General features: G+C 33.9%; 2 protein-coding genes across 2 annotated transcripts; one reads left to right on the top strand and one right to left on the bottom strand.

Moving 5' to 3' along the window:
- The first annotated feature begins 4,367 nt into the window (after positions 1-4,367).
- On the top strand, positions 4,368-17,645 carry LOC127725994 (mucin-2-like). The gene is made up of 4 exons (XM_052233293.1): positions 4,368-4,380; positions 6,658-10,512; positions 10,796-10,902; positions 16,588-17,645. The coding sequence occupies exons 1-4, from the start codon at positions 4,368-4,370 to the stop codon at positions 17,413-17,415; spliced, it is 4,803 nt and encodes a 1,600-aa protein (XP_052089253.1). The 3' UTR covers positions 17,416-17,645.
- On the bottom strand, positions 17,552-20,846 carry LOC127725625 (uncharacterized). Its single transcript, XM_052232715.1, has 2 exons — positions 20,722-20,846; positions 17,552-19,576 (listed from the first exon to the last, which is right to left on the bottom strand). Exon 2 carries the CDS (start codon positions 19,573-19,575, stop codon positions 18,892-18,894), a length of 684 nt encoding a protein of 227 aa, XP_052088675.1. The 5' UTR covers position 19,576; positions 20,722-20,846; the 3' UTR covers positions 17,552-18,891.

Consider the following 20,846-nt stretch of genomic DNA (forward strand, 5'->3'; position numbering starts at 1 on the left):
TGGAGAACTCAGTCTGGTTTCAGTTCTACAGTGTCCTCGTTATGGCCACGTACAAATGTCTGGAAAAAGAAAATAACACTTTATCAATTTGGTGCGCCCGACGCGCTTTTCTGAGTTTACCTCGTCAGGAAATATCAAACCTTTGACCTGTATTTCCCTTACGAAGGTTTGAGCTTTTTGGTCATAACATAAACATATCGAAGTTGTTGCCTGATGTTCCCGACTTTTTCCACCATTTATTGTCTCTAACTGTTATGACTTCAGAGCTCATTCCATAACAAGGGCAAAGGTAGAAATATCACGATGTACTTGGCCCTTGACTTTTGAAAGTCTTGTATCAAGAAGACCAACGATGAAAATAATTGGGTCGATCTCTACGACTAAATTTGTTTTCGTTTTGGTGGAATCAGATACGATTTCGCACAGAATTAATAAGGACTGTCGAATTGTTTCGGTTAAAAGTAATGAAGTACCGCCATGAGCAAAGAACAAATCCAACCTTTCGTTTTTTCTCGACCTGTTGCATTTTCAACATGTAACCCATAACAAAGGTTAAAAACCTTTATCCCCGCAAGAAAAGACAAATTCAGTATGCTACGATTGATTCTGAAAAGTTTTTGTCGTTCCGATACTAAAGACCTGTCGCAAATTCATTACTTTAGGTTGTTTAGAAAAATGATAAAATTAATATCGCAGGTAAAATAGGACACCAAATCTTAACGCCAAACTGGGTGAAGTATAAAGTCATAAAACCACCAAGACTAAATCGTTATTGTAGTGGGATAAAATAATAGGCCATTTTCTGCATTGAAATGAGTCGTCCAAACAAATTATTTTTTATAGCGTGGCAGCGACACTCATCATCCTCCCTTCCTGATATATATATATGTTGACTCGTGACTAACTTCAAAAAATTATGTATGGTTAGTATTTAACCTCTTTTTGAGTAATATTAATATATACCATTTAAATATTAATATATACCGTTTAAATATCAATATAGTAGCGCATTCACTTTCTATAGTATTGAAATACTCAAGTCGCAATTGAAATATTCAGTACTTGTAGCCAAACATAGCGTGAAAGCTATAGTCTGTTTCGCAGAGCATTTACTATTTGCCGTCGATGGTCAAGTGAAATGATTATGGATATGAAATATGAAAATGATATGAATTTGAAACATATAACACTAAAGCAAAAATATTATAAAATGTTGAAAAATGAAGCAAAATATAATAAGTACATATATCCGGTGACAATAATAAAAGATTAATTACGGTATCTTCGTTGGTAAGTGTTACTGTAATAATGTTTTATAGCATTACATTTCCGCGCATTTGGGGATTATTTTTTTGTTCGTTTGCGCGCAGGTTTTATTTACATTTGCGCACATTCATTTTGCAGGTAACACAGGTAGATATAAAGATAATTTATAATAAGTATGTCGATTGTTATTAATTTTGAACATATTTATAATTCAAAATTATATATTTTTCATATTAATTCTTAAAGAAATATATTAAGTGATTATCCATGTATTTTGTGTTTCTTGACATTATTTTAAAATTTCAAAACCACCACATATATCAAACTAAGAGGGCTTGAAACATCAGCAGTTGTACTTAGAAATGAGAAAGAAAAAACTGAGTATCTGATGGAGCAATTCCGATAATACCAGAATAGACTTAGAGTACTTGAATGAATTTATGTTCTTACAGCAGTTGACTTCAAATATACAGCACGTACCTACAGGTATAATCTGTACTACTACTTTTCGGATTTGCTATAGGTTTTACAATCTTACTGTGATCTGTAAATATTTCCAGGAATTGGTGCTTGTGCATAATAAAACGAACGTATCCTGCTCGAAACCCTCTTCCTTCTCCTCGTTGGTTAACAATGGACTAAGACTAACGGGAGGTGTACTTGTAAATAGTTAAATAAATGCATAATAGTTAGATAAATAAATATAATCTACCTTTATTTACCCGAGTTTACCTGTAACATGAATGCGCGCAAATGTAATCAAAAGCTGCGCGCAAACGTAATGATTTTTGCGCGCAAATTCAATGCACCGGTTTTATCACGGTCTAACTAATAATTAACTCTATCACTGACCGCAACCTTGATCTACAGTCGAATCAATCAACGTGTTGATCGAAAAAAACGGTATTCAATCAATAAATCTAATGAGATAATTAACATTTGTTTCCAGTAAACCATTCTTTAGTTGACATTAAAAATTTAACAAATGTATACCGTGTCGGCTAAAACAAAAACTGGAATGTTTAATTCTGTAATTAAATCTGTATGAAATAATTAGATATACTTTCAAAGGGGAATGGTCACTGGAACTGAATATGCTTTGTTATATAATATTTTGTTTTAGTTAAACAATTTTAACAACGTAGTTAGTAAGTACACACCAGATACATATTAATCAGCTAAGAATTAATGGATATTTTATATTGTGTTGTTTATTCTGTTATTTCCAGCATTTGCTTCATTGAAGGTATATCAATTTATACACATATATGTATATATGTTAACCTTGTTGAAATATTTTTTTTTTCATGTATCATTTTCAAATGACTTACACAAATTTTAACAGCTTGCACATGCTATTTTTTCATAATATTTTTAAACATTTCGTTGCTATCTGTGGATAAAATAGGCCATTAATTTTTTCACACCCTTTTATCTATAATTATCATACGCTAATTTTAGAGTAAACAATTATCAATTGGCGAGAGCGGGTGCGATTATTTTCAATGTCAAAATCTTCGGCTTTTAAAAATTCACCGCCGATTATTTTCAATGTCGAAATCTTCGGCTTTTAAAAATTCACCGCCGATTATTATATTATAAAATCTTCGGCTTTTAATCAAATGGCCGCCGATTATTTTCAATTATAAAATCTTCGGCTTTTAAAAGTCTGACCCCCGCCGATTATTATCAAATATAAAATCTTCGGCTTTTAATCAAGAGCCCGCAGATTATTTTCAATAATAAAATCTTCGGCTTTTAATCAAGAGCCCACCGATTATTATCAATAATAAAATCTTCGGCTATTATAAACCAAACCAAAAATAATCTCCGGGACCCGAATATTATGATTGTTATAATCTGCGGGGAAATATAAAAATGCAAAGACTTACATCAAATGCAGACGCGGAACAGAGAAATACATTCAAAACTCTCTAGATTTGCATATTCTGGTTCATTACACCAAGAAAGGTTGAGATAGATAGGTGTTATTGTTGAAAAGACAACTGAAAACCTTAAACACGCAAGCACATGCAGACTATATAGTATGTATGTATGTATGTATGAAAAGGATGAACGGATCATATAAACCCGAAGGCATATAATACAAGCCCAAACGAAAAAATATAAACAAGTCTAAATTGAAAACAACGTTCAAACCTATGTATGTATGTATGTATGTATGTATATATTTAAGTGTGTGCGTAAGCGTCTGTATAATTTTTAAGCCCCCCTTGACAAAATAGGGGGGATGTAAATTTACCCCTGTCCGTCCGTCTGTTCGTCCGTAAGATGCATTGTTTGTCCGGCTATCTCCTACAGTTTTGGAGGAACTTTAATATTTTGTAGGATGTTCATACACATAATAAAGGTGTGCATGGCACAAGATTTTGATTTCTTCCAAATATTGTGACAATTATAGCTGATCACAGCTGTAGTTGCCTCAGTGGGACTTGGTCATTTTCTTGGTACTGCAGCTGCAAATAGAGATCTTGGTTCAGAGGCGGATTTAGAGGTTTTTTCAGGGGGCCCGGACCCCCCCCCCCTTTTGTAGGAAAAATTTGGTTGATTATATAGGGAATCACTGAAGCATGACTGAAACGGGACCCCTTTTAGGCAGTCAGTGCCCCCCTCCCTCCCCACCCGTATGAAAATTTCTGGATCCGCCACTGTGGTTTTGTCCAGCTATCTCCTCCTACAGTTAAATCATCATATATATTGTAAAATTTATAATTTCCTATGGTCATGCGGGGGTATCGTTTGTGTCTTATAGACAGCATAACAATTTCAAGTTTTTTTTGGCCCTTTTTAAGGAGCTTTTATGATAAAGGCAGAGTTTTTACAAGTATCACTTAAAGGGGGCCCCTTTGATTGGTATGTAGTTATATCATGACAAGTTACAGATCAAGTTATAATTAGAATTTTGGTCTGGTCTAATGATTTTGTGGCATAGTTTATATGGTCCTTGACTTTGATGTTAAATGGTATAATACATTTGTAATATACAGCTGAAGGTAACAAAATATCAATTAAGGTAAATTCATTTGAACATGCACAATAACAATCATGTGTAAATTCACTAATCCCACCATATTCTATAAATGCCTACTCTAAGTCAGGAGCCTATAATTCATTGCTGTCTGCAATATTTGATTTTCATTTATTGTTTTGTCTTTAATTAGGGCATTTCTGTTTTTTGTTTGCATGGACACACATTTGGTCATCTTTTTAGCCAATTATAACTGACTACAGTATGGGTTTTGCTCATTTTTGAAGGTTGTATGGTGACCTATAGTTGCTTACACCCCTAGTCATTTGGATTCTGTCAGCTACTGGTAGTTGTTTCTATTGGCAATCATACCACATCTCCTTATTTTATACAAAAGTCTGGATAGGGTTTTGGGGTCTTTCATTCAATGTCATTTCTGTATTGTTCAAAATTTTAGGTCATTTTTTCTGTATTCTTCATATTTTTCCCCATTATTTTTCAATCACTCAATACAACACTCCATTATTCTATATTCTCCATTTCATTGTTCTTTTCTTTATTTTTTTATACGCCCGTTTTTGGTTTGGTTTATAAAAGCCGAAGATTTTATTATTGATAATAATCGGTGGGCTCTTGATTAAAAGCCGAAGATTTTATTATTGAAAATAATCTGCGGGCTCTTGATTAAAAGCCGAAGATTTTACAATTGATAATAATCGGCGGGAGTCAGACTTTTAAAAGCCGAAGATTTTATAATTGAAAATAATCGGCGGCCATTTGATTAAAAGCCGAAGATTTTATAATTTAATAATCGGCGGTGAATTTTTAAAAGCCGAAGATTTCGACATTGAAAATAATCGGCGATAAATTTTTGAAAGCCGAAGATTTTGACATTGAAAATAATCGGCGGGTCTTTATTTTTAAAAGCCGAAGATTTTAGAATTGATAATAATCGGCGGGATTCTAAAAGCCGAAGATTTATTTAAATCCATGTATTTCTAAGGGAAAAATAATAATGATTGGGGGGTTCACTGTGGCTTTCCATAGTTTTATTCTGATAACATAGAAAGCTAATGATGACCAATATTTTAGATGAATTATAGACGTTTTCGAAAACTTATCGGAACTGACACTTACACCTATGCCTAGGACGACAGGTAACATTTTTGAGAAGGGTCATCTCCAGGTGTACACTGTCGACCACATGCATTTAAATCATATATATTTTCTTAATTTACATTTTAAACACTGCATGTAACATTTATATTCAATTTTTTTTGGGTTTTTTATTGGCTCTGTTTAGTAGCTGCGAATTGACCGATTTTCATATTGAACTTTGTTAAAAATAAAAAAAGGGGGGCTTTGTTTAAATTTGTACAATTTTACACAGAAACAAGAACGTGTAAAGCCTTTTTGTAGCGCGAAAAATCCCAAAACTAATTTGAGCACTCGGTGTTTCAAGCTCAGATTCCAAATAAAAACAATTATAACATCAATGCAGAATTTATATTTTTTTACCTGCAATCAAGTTTTACGAGGTGATTAATTCATTTAATAGATTTCGTCATTTTGATACAGTCCCTTTATTATTTAGTCAGTGTAGGTATCGGTGTCGGTATAAGTGTCCGAGTACACTTTCGAAAATGTATAATAAAAATACAAAAGAACAATGTCAATTACTCTTAAATTAAGAAAAAAACACAAACGACATTACAATAAAGACCGTACGGTAAAAACGACATAAGAACATACATTATAAAAAAATGAAAACAACACGTTTCAAATTTTCCTGTTTCCGAAGCGCTTTTCTAGATTTACCTGCATCAGGAACGCTCACAGACGAATATTTGAAAGCCAAGGATGTATAAAAACCGAAACAGTTAAAGAGCTGTACGTATAATAAAAAAGGACCTAAAAAAAATAGCCAAATTCATCTAAGGTCAACTTTGTCCGAGGGAGTTGAAACCTTAGTTTCTTTATAATTTTAAAATTCATAAACGGACAATTTTAATAAGGTTTGTTATAAATCATGTCAGGACCGAAGTACTAACTACTGAGCTGATGATACCCTCGGGGACTGATATTCCACCAGCAGCGGTATCGACCAAGTGCTGTTAAAAATGAAAACAACACGTTATTAATTTCATGCGTCCGAAGTGCTTTTCTATATAATCTAGAAGCGACATAAGGATATATACTCATATCAAAGCAAATAAGAACATTGCTTGACCTATAGCTTAAATGAATAGATAACGCCCGGTATAACGAGCATGAGATACAAAGGAGTCTTTATACGGATATCTTTATATCCTTTTATTTACAACCAAAATATATAATATGAACATATTGTTTAAAAGTACTGAAACTTTTGACTAAACTTTCAAATCTCTTACATGTATAAGACTTCAAAATAATATTTATATTATTGATTCATTTTGTAGCGACAACATATACACAAACAACAACGTTCACAACAGATAACCCGACAATAACATACACAACAGATACACCGACCACAACACACACAACAGATACAACGACAACAGTTGAACAGACAACAACGATAACTTCAAATGAATCTACAGCGATTACTTCAAATGAACCGACAACGGTTACTTCAAATGAACCGACAACAACGATCACTACAGCTGAAACATCAACAACGACCACAGCATATGAACCGACGTCAACGATCACAACAGATAAACCAACAACGATTACAACAGATGAACCGACAACAACAATCAAAACAGTTGAACCGACAACGATTACTACAGATAAACCGACAACAACGATCACTACAACTGTAACGACAACAACGACAACAGCATATAAACCGACGTCAACGATCACAACAGATAAACCAACAACGATCACAACAGATGAACCGACAACAACTATCAAAACAGTTGAGCCGACAACGATTACTTTAGATAAACCGACAACAACGATCACCACAGTTGAAGCGACAACAAAGATCACAACAGTTGAACCGACAACAACGATCACAACAGTTGAACCGACAACAAAGATCACAACAGTTGAACCGACAACAAAGATCACAACAGTTGAACCCACAACAACGATCACTGCAGCTGAACTGGCAACAACGATAAAAAAAGATGAACAGACAACAAAGATCACAACAGTTGAACCGACAACAACGATCACAACAGTTGAACCGACAACAACGATCACTGCAGCTGAACCGACAACAACGATCACTACAGCTGAAACGACAACAACGACCACAACATATGAACCGACGACAACAACCACAACATATGAACCGACGACAACGACTACAACAGATAAACCGACAACGATAACAACAGTTGAACCCACAACAACAATCACAAAAGTTGAACCGACAATAACGATAACAACAGTTGAACCGACAACAAAAATCACAACAGTTGAACCGACAACAAAGATCACAACAGTTAAACCGACAACAAAGATCACAATAGTTGAACCATCAACCAAGACCACAACAGTTGAACCGACAACAGAGATAACAACAGTTGAACCCACAAAAACGATCACAACAATTGAACCGACAACAAAGATCACAACAGTTGAACCAAAAACAAAGATCACAACATTTGAAGCCACAACAGAGATAACAACAGTTGAACCGACAAAAGAGAAAACAACAGTTGAACCCACATCAATAATCACAACAGTTGAACCGACAACAAAGATCACAACAGTTGAACCCACAACAGAGATAACAACAGTTGAACCGACAACAGAGATTACAACAGTTGAACCATCAACCACGACCACAACAGTTGAACCGACAACAGAGATAACAACAGTTGAACCCACAACAACGATCACAACAGTTGAATCCACATCAATGATCACAACAGTTGAATCCACAACAGAGATAACAACAGTTGAACCCACAACAACGATCACAACAGTTGAATCGACAACAAAGATCACAACAGTTGAACCCACAACAAATATCACAACAGTTGAACCCACAACAGAGATCACAATAGTTGAACCATCAACCACGACCACAAGAGTTGAACCGACAACAGAGATAACAACAGTTGAACCATCAACAACGATCTTGACAGTTGAACCGACAACAAAGATCACAACAGTTGAACCGACAAAAAAGATCACAACAGTTGAACCATCAACCACGACCACAACAGTTGAACCGACAACAGAGATAACAACAGTTGAACCCACAACAATGATCACAACAGTTGAATCCACATCAATGATCACAACAGTTGAACCGACAACAAAGATCACAACAGTTGAACCCACAACAGAGATAACAACAGTTGAACCGACAACAGAGATAACAACAGTTGAACCAAAAACAACGATCACAACAGTTGAACCGACAACAAAGATCACAACAGTTGAACCGACAACAAAGACCACAAAACTTGAACCCACAACAGATATAACAACAGTTGAACCCACAACAGAGATAACAAAAGTTGAACCCACAACAACGATCACAACAGTTGAACCGACAACAAAGATCACAACAGTTGAACCGACAACAAAAATCACAATAGTTGAACCATCAACCACGACCACAACAGTTGAACCGACAACAGAGATAACAACAGTTGAACCCACAACAACGATCACAACAGTTGAAACAACAACAACGATCACAACAGATAAACCGACATCAACGATCACAACAGTTGAGCCGACAACAAAGATCACAACAGTTGAACCAATAACAACGATCACAACAGTTGAGCCGACAACAAAGATCACAACAGTTGAACCGACAACAAAGACCACAAAACTTGAACCTACAACAGATTTAACAACAGTTGAACCCACAACAGAGATAACAAAAGTTGAACCCACAACAACGATCACAACAGTTGAACCGACAACAAAGATCACAACAGTTGAACCGACAACAAAAATCACAATAGTTGAACCATCAACCACGACCACAACAGTTGAATCGACAACAGAGATAACAACAGTTGAACCCACAACAACGATCACAACAGTTGAACCGACAACAAAGATCACAATAGTTGAACCGACAACAAAGATCACAACAGTTGTACCGACAACAAAGATCACAACAGTTGAACCATCAACCACGACCACAACAGTTGAACCGACAACAGAGATAACAACAGTTGAACCCACAACAACGATCACAACAGTTGAATCCACATCAATGATCACAACAGTTGAACCGACAACAAAGATAACAACAGTTGAACCGACAACAGAGATAACAACAGTTGAACCCACAACAGAGATAACAACAGTTGAACCCACAACAGAGATAACAACAGTTGAACCCACAACAACGATCACAACAGTTGAACCGACAACAAAGATCACAACAGTTGAACCGACAAAAAAGATCACAATAGTTGAACCATCAACCACGACCACAACAGTTGAACCGACAACAGAGATAACAACAGTTGAACCCACAACAATGATCACAACAGTTGAACCGACAACAAAGATCACAACAGTTGAACCAAAAACAAAGATCACAACAGTTGAACCAAAAACAAAGATCATAACAGTTGAACCCACAACAGAGATAACAACAGTTGAACCGACAACAGAGAAAACAACAGTCGAACCCACATCAATAATCACAACAGTTGAACCGACAACAAAGATCACAACAGTTGAACCATCAACCACGACCACAACAGTGGAACCGACAACAGAGATAACAACAGTTGAACCCACAACAACGATCACAACAGTTGAACCGACAACAAAGATCTTAACAGTTGAACCGACAACAAAGATCACAACAGTTGAACCATCAACCACGACAACAACAGTTGAACCGACAACAGAGATAACAACAGTTGAACCCACAACAACGATCACAACAATTGAATCCACATCAACGATCACAACAGTTGAACCGACAACAATGATCACAACAGTTGAACCGACAACAGAGATAACAACAGTTGAACCCACAACAACGATCACAACAATTGAACCGACAACAAAGATCACAACAGTTGAACCGACAACAAAGATCACAACAGTTGAAACAACAACAACGATCACAACAGATAAACCGACATCAACGATCACAACAGTTGAGCCGACAACAAAGATCACAACAGTTGAACCAACAACAACGATCACAACAGTTGAGCCGACAACAAAGATCACAACAGTTGAACCGACAACAACGATCACAACAGTTGAAATGACAACAAAGATCACAAATGATAATAAAAAATCTTCTCTAGACGCAACTACTCGTATGTATTTTCTTGAAAGAATTACGTTTGTTAAGTTTTACGATTTTAAATTCGAAATAGATAAAACACCTTAAATCTTAATGTTTCACATATTTGCATCGTAAACATATTTAAACGGAGACATTGGGGACTAAAGGTTGTGTTCGGATTAAGTAATCTGGGTTTAAAAATCCCGGGAACAATAATTCAATTTATACAGATGTTAGGTTCAGTGACAGACATTGACTATTTATATTTTTATTTACATTAAATTCTAATCCACAGAATGATTATTTTTTTTCAGTTTTGATAGTGATTGTAGTTATATTAGTGGTCACAGTTATTATCATTGCTGCCATACTAACTTTCGTATGCTGCAAATACATTTGGCAAAGAGGAAAAGCGAAGCAGGTTAGTCTACCAAATTATAATTCTAAGGAAAACAGTTATGCTGAATTTGTATTACAAAACGGGATAACACCTCCTAATTTTAACGGTAGTGTTGTTTATCAATTTAAATGCGCTATATGTAAACTTAATGATGATTTGATTAAAATTATGTTTAAATGGAATTAATTTAACACCGTAACAAGATCTTTGAATATGGTTTTTATCGGTACTAAAATTGATTTTGTTTTGGATAAATTAAGACAAATATGTATCACTAAACATTTATAAAAAACTTATGGTCGTACATCCTGTCGATGTTATATACTTATATTTTGTGCATTGTACAAGGCCATGATTTTCTCACACTGTTTATAATATCGCTACACTTAATCCGGTGTATGTGCTGATTGATACTGTCGATATTATATACTTATATTTTGTGCATTGCACAAGGTCATGCTTTTCTCAGACTGTTTATGATATCTCTACACTTAATCCGGTGTATGTGCTGATTGATACTTTAGTCGGGGAGAATATCCGGTGTATGTGCTGATTGATACTTAAGTCGGGGAGAACATCCGGTGTATGTGTTGATTGATACTTTAGTCGGTCAGTTGTCATTGGCTTTAAACTAGCTTTCGGTAACTGCGAGGACTCTTAGATCAGTACTTTGTGTCTTTTTTTTTTTTTTTTTGGTGCTTCGTGTCGATCTAATGAGTCAAGCCATTTACAACTGATTTTTACAATTTGTTCTTATGGTTTGCTTTTACACCTTTGTCCAAGGTTAGGAAAGGGTTGAACGCTCACAATAGAACAATAAGGAGATGTGGTATGATTGCCAATGAGACAACTATCCACAAAAGTTCAAATGAAGTGGATGTAAGCAATTATAGGCAACCCTACGGCCTTCAACAATGAGAAAAACCCATACCGTATGGTCGGCTATAAAAGGCCCCCAAAAAATATGAAACAATTCAATTGAGAAAACTAACGGCCTAATTTATAACAAAACAACTTACGAAAAAACAAATATAAGCATATTTTGGCGTTGATATTGATTCACTTATAGGGTCTTTGCATCTGCACTAAACACATTTATTTAAAAACCAGTTGTTGGCATGACACGGGTTATGTTCTTCTCATATATGTTATGATGGTATGATACTAAACCCCTAACGGGAAGGATTGTGCCTGATATTCATATGATGAAGACATAATCTTTCAATCAGTTTAATTGAAGTCTGGAGCTGGCATGTCAGTTAACTGCTAGTAGTCTGTTGTTATTTATGTATTATTGTCATTTTGTTTATTTTCTTTGGTTACATCTTCTGACATCAGACTCGGACTTCTCTTGAACTGAATTTTAATGTGCGTATTGTTATGCGTTTACTTTTCTACATTGGCTAGAGGTATAGGGGGAGGGTTGAGATCTCATAAACATGTTTAACCCCGCCGCATTTTTGCGCCTGTCCCAAGTCAGGAGCCTCTAGCCTTTGTTAGTCTTGTATTATTTTTAATTTTAGTTTCTTGTGTACAATTTGGAGTTTAGTATGGCGTTCATTATCACTGAACTAGTATATATATTTGTTTAGGGGCCAGCTGAAGGACGCCTCCGGGTGCGGGAATTTCTCGCTGCATTGAAGACCTGTTGGTGGCCTTCTGCTGTTGTCTGTTCTGTGGTCGGGTTGTTGTCTCTTTGACACATTCCACATTTCCATTCTCAATTTTATGACAGACATGAACCAACGATAATCACTGAACTACAGGCTCCTGACTTGGGACAGGCACATGAAGAATATGGCGGGGTTAAACATGTTTGTGAGCGCTCAAACCTCCCGCTAACCTGGGACAGTGGTGTAACAGTACAACATAAGAACAAACTATAAAAATCAGTTGGAAAAGGCTCAACTCATCAGATGGAAACATGTTAAATCCTGCCCCATTATGTATGAGTCTGTCCCAAGTCAGGAGCCTTAAATTCAGTGGTTGTCGTTGGTTGGTGTCATTTATGTCTGTTATGTGTGATTTTGTTAATTGTGTTTTCGTTTGACTTGTTTCACATTTTGTCATGTTTTGGGCCTTTTATTAAGGAAGACCGTACGTTGGTGTTTGTTGTCAACTATACCACATTTCCTTATGGTATATATATATACTTTATTTGCCATTTTTATAATATATTTGTCACACTTTCATATAACAACTTATAAACTTTTATATTTCCAAGTCTATTTCTATCATTGAGGCATTATGTTCTAAATACCATAGCTAATATGTTTGTACCTACTGTTAGCAATCTCATGCTGACTTATCATTGTTGTTTTGTGTGTTTTTTATATAACGTTTTGATTCCAATGCTCAAGATTAAACTGGAAAGGGTTTTGGTATCGAGAAACTAATTTCCATGTTCATGCGGCTGTCTCTAGACAGTAATTTGGTTAATTATTTTCTAACTGCAAATTTGGTGTTGACGGCAGATCTTTAAAAAATTCTGTTTAATTTATCTTGTCACAATCTTTTAAGCATGGGAAAATTAAGTGTTTGACATATGATATATGCGCCTTTTTATTGTTGACGACCCTATGTTAGTTTTATTATATAGTTTGTTGCTGTCTTATTGGCGTATTCCTCACACCCCTTTTTATTCATAACAACGACGCAAAAACATCCAGTTGTATGAAAAGTTGCTGGACAGAGGCAAATGTTTGATGGGGAAGACTTGAAAACAACACTGGTCAATAAGTGTATTACTTTGCAATTTTTTTAGAGTGCAAATAAAATGTACCGAAAATATGTGTGTGTAAATGTGACTTGTTGAATTATAGCAATTAAGTTTATGATCTGTTGTCACTTGAGAGTTTGTAAGTCAATAACCTGGTTACGGAATCTTTCAAGACGACATAAAACTTGTTGATACTAGGTTGTTAATTTTAACATTTAAGACTACATAAAACTTGTTGATACTAGGTTGTTCAGCCTAACTTTGAAGATCACATAAAACTTGTTGATACTAGGTTGTTTACCTTAACTTTTAAGATGACATAAAACTTGTTGATACTAGGTAGTTCAGCCTAACTTTTAAGATGACATAAAACTTGTTGATACTAGATTGTTTAGCTTAACTTTTAAAATGACATAAAACTTGTTGATACTAGGTTGTTAAGCTTAACTTTTAAGATGACATGAAACTCGTTGATTCTAGGTTGTTTAGCTTAACTTTTAAGATGACATAAAACTTGTTGATACTAGGTTGTTAAGCTTAACTTTTAAGATGAAATAAGTTAAGCTTAACTTTTAAGATGAAATAAGTTTAGCTTAACCTTTAAGATGACATAAAACTTGTTACTACTAGGTTGTTAAGCTTAACTTTTAAGATGACATAAAACTCATTGATTCTAGGTTGTTTAGCTTAACTTTTAAGATGACATAAAACTTGTTGATACTAGATTGTTTAGCTTAACTTTTAAGATGACATAAGTTTAGCTTAACCTTTAAGATGACATAAAACTTGTTGATACTAGGTTGTTAAGCTTAACTTTTAAGATGACATAAAACTTGTTGATACTAGGTTGTTTAGCTTAACTTTTAATATGACATAAGTTTAGCTTAACCTTTAAAATGACATAAAACTTGTTGATACTAGGTGGGTACAGTCTAACTTTGAAGATCACATAAAACTTGTTGATACTAGGTTGTTTAGTTTAACTTTTAAGATGACATAAAACTCTTTGATACTAGTTTGTTTAGCCTAACTTTTAAGATGACATAGAATTTGCTGATACTAGGTTGTTCAGCCTTACTTTTAAGATGACATAAAACTTGTTGATACTAGATTGTTTAGCTTAACGTTTAAGATGACATAAAACTTGTTGATACTAGGTTGTAAAGCTTAACTTTTAAGATGACATCAAACTTGTTGATACTAGGTTGTTGAGCCTAACTTTTAAGATGACATAAAACTTGTTGATTCTAGGTTGTTTACCTTAACTTTTAAGATGACATAAAACTTGTTGATACTAGGTTGTTTAGCTTAACTTTTAAGATGACATCAAACTTGTTGATACTAGGTTGTTGAGCCTAACTTTTAAGATGACATAAAACTTGTTGATTCTAGGTTGTTTACCTTAACTTTTAAGATGACATAAAACTTGTTGATACTTGGTTGTTTAGCTTAACTTTTAAGATGACATAAGTTAAGCTTAACTTTTAAGATGACATAAGTTAAGCTTAACTTTTAAGATGACATAAGTTAAGCTTAACTTTTAAGATGACATAAGTTTAGCTTAACCTTTAAGATGACATAAAACTTGTTGATACTAGGTTGTTAAGCTGAACTTTTAAGATGACATAAAACTGGTTGATTCTAGGTTGTTTAGCTTAACTTTTAAGATGACATAAAACTTGTTGATACTAGATTGTTTAGCTTAACTTTTAAGATGACATAAGTTTAGCTTAACCTTTATTGTTAAGCTTAACTTTTAAGATGACATAAAACTTGTTGATACTAAGTTGTTAAGCTTAACTTTTAAGATGACATAAAACTTGTTGATTCTAGGTTGTTTAGCTTAACTTTTAAGATGACATAAAACTCTTTGATACTAGGATGTTTAGCCTAACTTTTAATATGACATAAGTTTAGCTTAACCTTTAAGATGACATAAAACTTGTTGATACTAGGTTGTTTAGTTTAACCTTTAAGATGACATAAAACTTGTTGATACTAGGTTGTTTAGTTTAACCTTTAAGATGACATAAATCTTGTTGATACTAGGTTGTTCAGCCTAACTTTTAAGATGACATAAAATGTGTTGATACTAGGTTGTTCAGTCTAACTTTTACGATGACATAAAACTTGTTGATACTAGATTGTTAAGCTTAACTTTTAAGATGACATAAAACTTGTTGATACTAGGTTGTTAAGCTTAACTTTTAAGATGACATAAAACTTGTTGATTCTAGGTTGTTTAGCTTAACTTTTAAGATGACATAAAACTTGTTGATACTAGGTTGTTTAGCTTAACTTTTAATATGACATAAGTTTAGCTTAACCTTTAAGATGACATAAAACTTGTTGATACTAGGTGGGTACAGCCTAACTTTGAAGATCACATAAAACTTGTTGATACTAGGTTGTTTAGTTTAACTTTTAAGTTGACATAAAACTTTTTGATACTAGTTTGTTTAGCCTAACTTTTAAGATGACATAGAATTTGCTGATACTAGGTTGTTCAGCCTTACTTTTAAGATGACATAAAACTTGTTGATACTAGATTGTTTAGCTTAACGTTTAAGATGACATAAAACTTGTTGATACTAGGTTGTAAAGCTTAACTTTTAAGATGACATCAAACTTGTTGATACTAGGTTGTTGAGCCTAACTTTTAAGATGACATAAAACTTGTTGATACTAGATTGTTTAGCTTAACTTGTAAGATGACACTAAACTTATTGATACTAGGTTGTTAAATTTAACTTTTAAGATGACATAAAACTTGTTGATTCTAGGTTGTTTACCTTAACTTTTAAGATGACATAAAACTTGTTGATACTAGGTTGTTTAGCTTAACTTTTAAGATGACATAAGTTTAGCTTAACTTTTAAGATGACATAAAACATGTTGATACTAGGTTGATTAGCCTAACTTTTAATTGTACAATTACTATTACCACAGTTAAAGTAAATTATTGATTCGAATTGTTATCGTTTTAGTTGAAAAAAGTTCCAACAAAATCAGAAAAGGAACCTTTTGATAAACGACAAGGACCCATAAACCAGGAAGCGGATGGTAATTTGTCGATACAAGATGACTTTAAGAACATATCCCGTAATAATGCTGAACCTTTATTTCAAATAAGGTCACTCGCTTCATTACCACATATCAGTGACCGTTTCACTGAACAATCGAAAAAACATGAAGACAAAGACGAGGAGGAGGCTATAAAACACAAAAAGAAAAAGCGAAAGAGATTTCTTAAAGATAACCAAGTACATGCATCTAATGATGAATGGAAAGGAAATACAGTTTTGAATTCAGAGGCTAATGAAACATTTGAAAATGGCAACGTACTACAAAATCACAGCTCTAAAAAAAAGAAAAAGAAAAGGAAAAAGTCAAAATTACAGGAAAATAATAAGGGGTTTGATGACCCGACAACTACAAATGAACCAACAACAACAATCACACCAATTGAACTAACAGCAACACAACCAACAACGAAGATAATAAATCAACTGACAACAATCAAAACAGAAAAATCGACAACAACGATCAAATCAGATGAAAAACCAGTGGCTAATGCAACATTTGAAACCATCAACGATGAAGAATATGACAGCTCTAAAAAAAAGAGAAAGAAAAAGAAGAAAACAAAATTACAGGAAAATATCAAATGGTTTGATGAACAAGAGTATGATGACGTAACAAAAGACAGAATGAACAAAAAAAAGACAAAGAAGAGACAAAAAGAAAAATTGAAGGATAATACCAAATTTGCTTCAGATCAGACGAAGGAACATTATAATTTGGTTATGATATAGTGTGATATCAATAACAATTTCTTAAATGCTTCTGTTTTCAAACGTCCACTTATGAATCATTGTCAGTTGAACAAATGCTATACCTATTCTATAAACGTAAATACTGTTGTAGGTGAGAAAGAGACTTATGTGTGGGCAGATTGTTTATGACGTCTAAACACTTAATCCGTTGGATGTGTACTGATTTAAATTTTAGTCTGGGAAAAAAATGGGTTATTTGTTAGTTGTAATTGGCTTTTGCTTTTAATTTGTTTCACATTTGTCATGCTGGGGCGTTTTTTTTTTAGCTTACTAAACGGTATGAGTCTTGTTCCGTGTTGAAGATCGTGCAATGCGCATGCCCTGTACTTGCTTGCATCTTCGTCCTTTGGTCTCAGGTGGATAGTTGTCTTGTTATCAATCTACCAAATCTCCTTGGATTCATAATTTAAGATAAATGGAAAAATAACATACCGATATCTGATATATTGCTTTTTGTTTTGTAACTTTACAGTGGAAATATCTCATGCATGTTCAGGACGAAAACGACTTTAACAATAAATTGGTATCTAAACTGACTAATTAATGTCTTAACATAATGCGCCCTTTTGGATTACATGTATTATAAATATAGTTTGTATTTGGTTTTTAAAACTTTTATTTCGAGATTTAAACCGAATATGTAACATGCGCACAACATTTTTCATTATTTAACGCACAAAGATAGCCATTACGTATCAAAGCACCTTTTTATTCAAAATTCACTATAAAAAAAAAGATGGAAGATAAGAAGCGGGTATTCAAAACTCATTAGTCGAAGAAAATGTCAACGCCATAGCAAAAAACGAAATATGACGAAAAGACGAACATGACAGAGTCCACAAAACACTGCATAGAAAACTAAAGATTGAGCAACACAAACCCCACCTTAACGGGGTGCACTCATGTGCTCCGGAAGTGTAAGCAGTTCCTGTTGCCCGGTGCTACCGGTTGAGCAGGAACTGTTAATAGTTTGATGAGCAACAATCTGCAAGGAGATCTCAAACTGTTGATATCGATGTAAATGGTCAAACAGTGGATAACTGGTTTCATTGTATTGTTGTGATGCTCATCATTGATGTATACTAATGATTACATCTCTTTCAAAACAACTTGTTTTGTAAAAATTTCAATAATTTTAAATATGTTTACTTTTGTAAAAAAAAAATCAATAATTTCATAATATGTGTATTTGATTTAAGAGATGTCATGTATCTATGGTATAGTAATAATATATTAACGGTGTGTTAACGGTGTAGTATAAACAGAAGAAGAACACTATATTGTTAATGCGTACAAGATGAAACTGCAGCATATGTTTTAGATAGAACAACATTTCGATATAATGTGGAAAGAAAGTATTTTAACGCGTTAAGCTTCTTGATCTGTCACTTTAAAGTCAGTAGCAATCATTTCAATATTAAACACGTTTCCATTATATATCAAGCTTTAACTATTTCAAAGTTTACTCCTAACAGCTGCCGTTCCATCAGCATAGGATGCATATATCATAATAGATTTGTCGGTATCACATGTTGATTGCATTACCGATGGTTGATTCTGGCAAGCGTTTATCCATTTGTGAACGGCTTTATATTCTTTAGTATCAGGAATTTGGAAACCTCGATGATGTTGAAGTACGGGAAATCGCATAGCGAAAGGTGCTAGCATTATATCTGGCATTGCCAATTTATCGCCACCGAAAAAAGGATATGAATCTGATTTAAATTCCATTAAAGTTTTAAGGTTACTTAGCAATTCTGATTTGACACTCTCTTGAATGTTTTTATCTTGTTTTAGCAGCATTCTGTAATAGAGAGGCGTAATCTCGCGAGATATATAACCACTTACAATTCTCATCTTTGCCCTATCAAGTATATCCGTTGGTAGAAGTCTATTTTGATTTCCTCCATATTCATCTACAAATTCTATGCATACATCAGACTCGTATACAGATTTACCATTGGCTTCTATCACAGGTACAAGCCCTCTCGGATTAAGTTGAAGGAACTCCTTTGTTTTTTCTTTGTAAGGGTTGTATTCAATATATTCAAAATCGATACCCTTTTCCAGCAAAGCAATCCAAGCCCGCTGGGCAAAGGGACAAAACCAGGCACAATAAAGCTTCAAACGATTTGTCATTCTGAAAAAAGTAATACATTTTTATGCAATTTATTGGAATATTTATTATACATGTTACTTATTTTCGACTTATGAGTTTGAATGTCCTTTTGGTATCTTTTGCCTCTCTTTTACTACACATGTAGTATATTATATGGTTTTAGATTTTAAAAAAGACAAATTCAAGCTTAATTGAAATAATTTTCTCCTGGAAAAATTTTGTAATCCGTTTGGAATTAAGAGATAAGTTAAATTCGAAGATCATTTAGGAATTTTAGCTGGATTGACTGAAGGGACACGAGTTATATTCCATACCTAGGTATTAGTTGTCCATTTTTCGTTAACTTTTATTAATAAATATATGAACATCTTTTTTATTCTATCGATTATAAAACAAAATAAGACAATGAGACGAAACAATTGTTAGCTTTTAAAGTCTGTTGAAAGTTATTATACCCAATGCAAATCATAAACTATTACTGATAGTTCTATTAAATCATCTCAATAGAGCTACAATATTAACTTTCTATGTGAAAACAGCGATGTACAGTATGTGTCGCCACGAATAATAAAATGATGCTTGAAATTGCAGGTAGGCGTAATTCAACAAACTTGCTCAGGTTTTTTTTTTATCCTGCATGTTTCCTTGATAGATGGTTACTGCTTACAAGAAAACTATTGCATCAAGGTTTTCTAGTGGTCAAGTTGATGTTATTCCTTCTATAGATTTAGGGACGATATAATGATTTGGTTAACAGCTATGAAAGATAACCGCGGATAGTTCCCTTGTCGTCACTGAAATCCTGTTCTCTTTTCCTGGAATGTGAAATTAACAAATGGGACTCGCCGGATTTTTACTTTCATGAGCAACACGACGGGTACAACATGTAGAGCAGAAACTGCTTATCCTTCCAGATCCACAGCATCAAAACCCGGATTTAGGTATGATTTGAATTGCTCGTTTTAGTTTACCACGTAATGTTTTGTTATTTTTGTTCGTCTTTTAGTTGTGTTTACTTCTGGTCAGAGAGTGTTTTTTTATTGGACTTACGATTAACGATTGTCCCTAATATCTTCTGTCCTCTTGTTTTGTTTCAACTTTTTATGTGTTCTTTAGTGTATGTCTGTGTTTCATAACAATATATTAAAAAACTAATAACTTCTTACCTGAAATAATATTCACTTAATTCAAATCTATGGTTGTTTGTCTACTTTTGTCTGTTGTCTCTTTTGTTTGTGATTGAGTTGTACAAATCATGTACTGTTATGGTGGATAATATGTGGAACGTCGT

The sequence above is a fragment of the Mytilus californianus genome, unplaced genomic scaffold (genome assembly GCF_021869535.1).
Source record: "Mytilus californianus isolate M0D057914Y unplaced genomic scaffold, xbMytCali1.0.p SCAF_15, whole genome shotgun sequence".
NCBI lineage: Eukaryota > Metazoa > Mollusca > Bivalvia > Mytilida > Mytilidae > Mytilus > Mytilus californianus.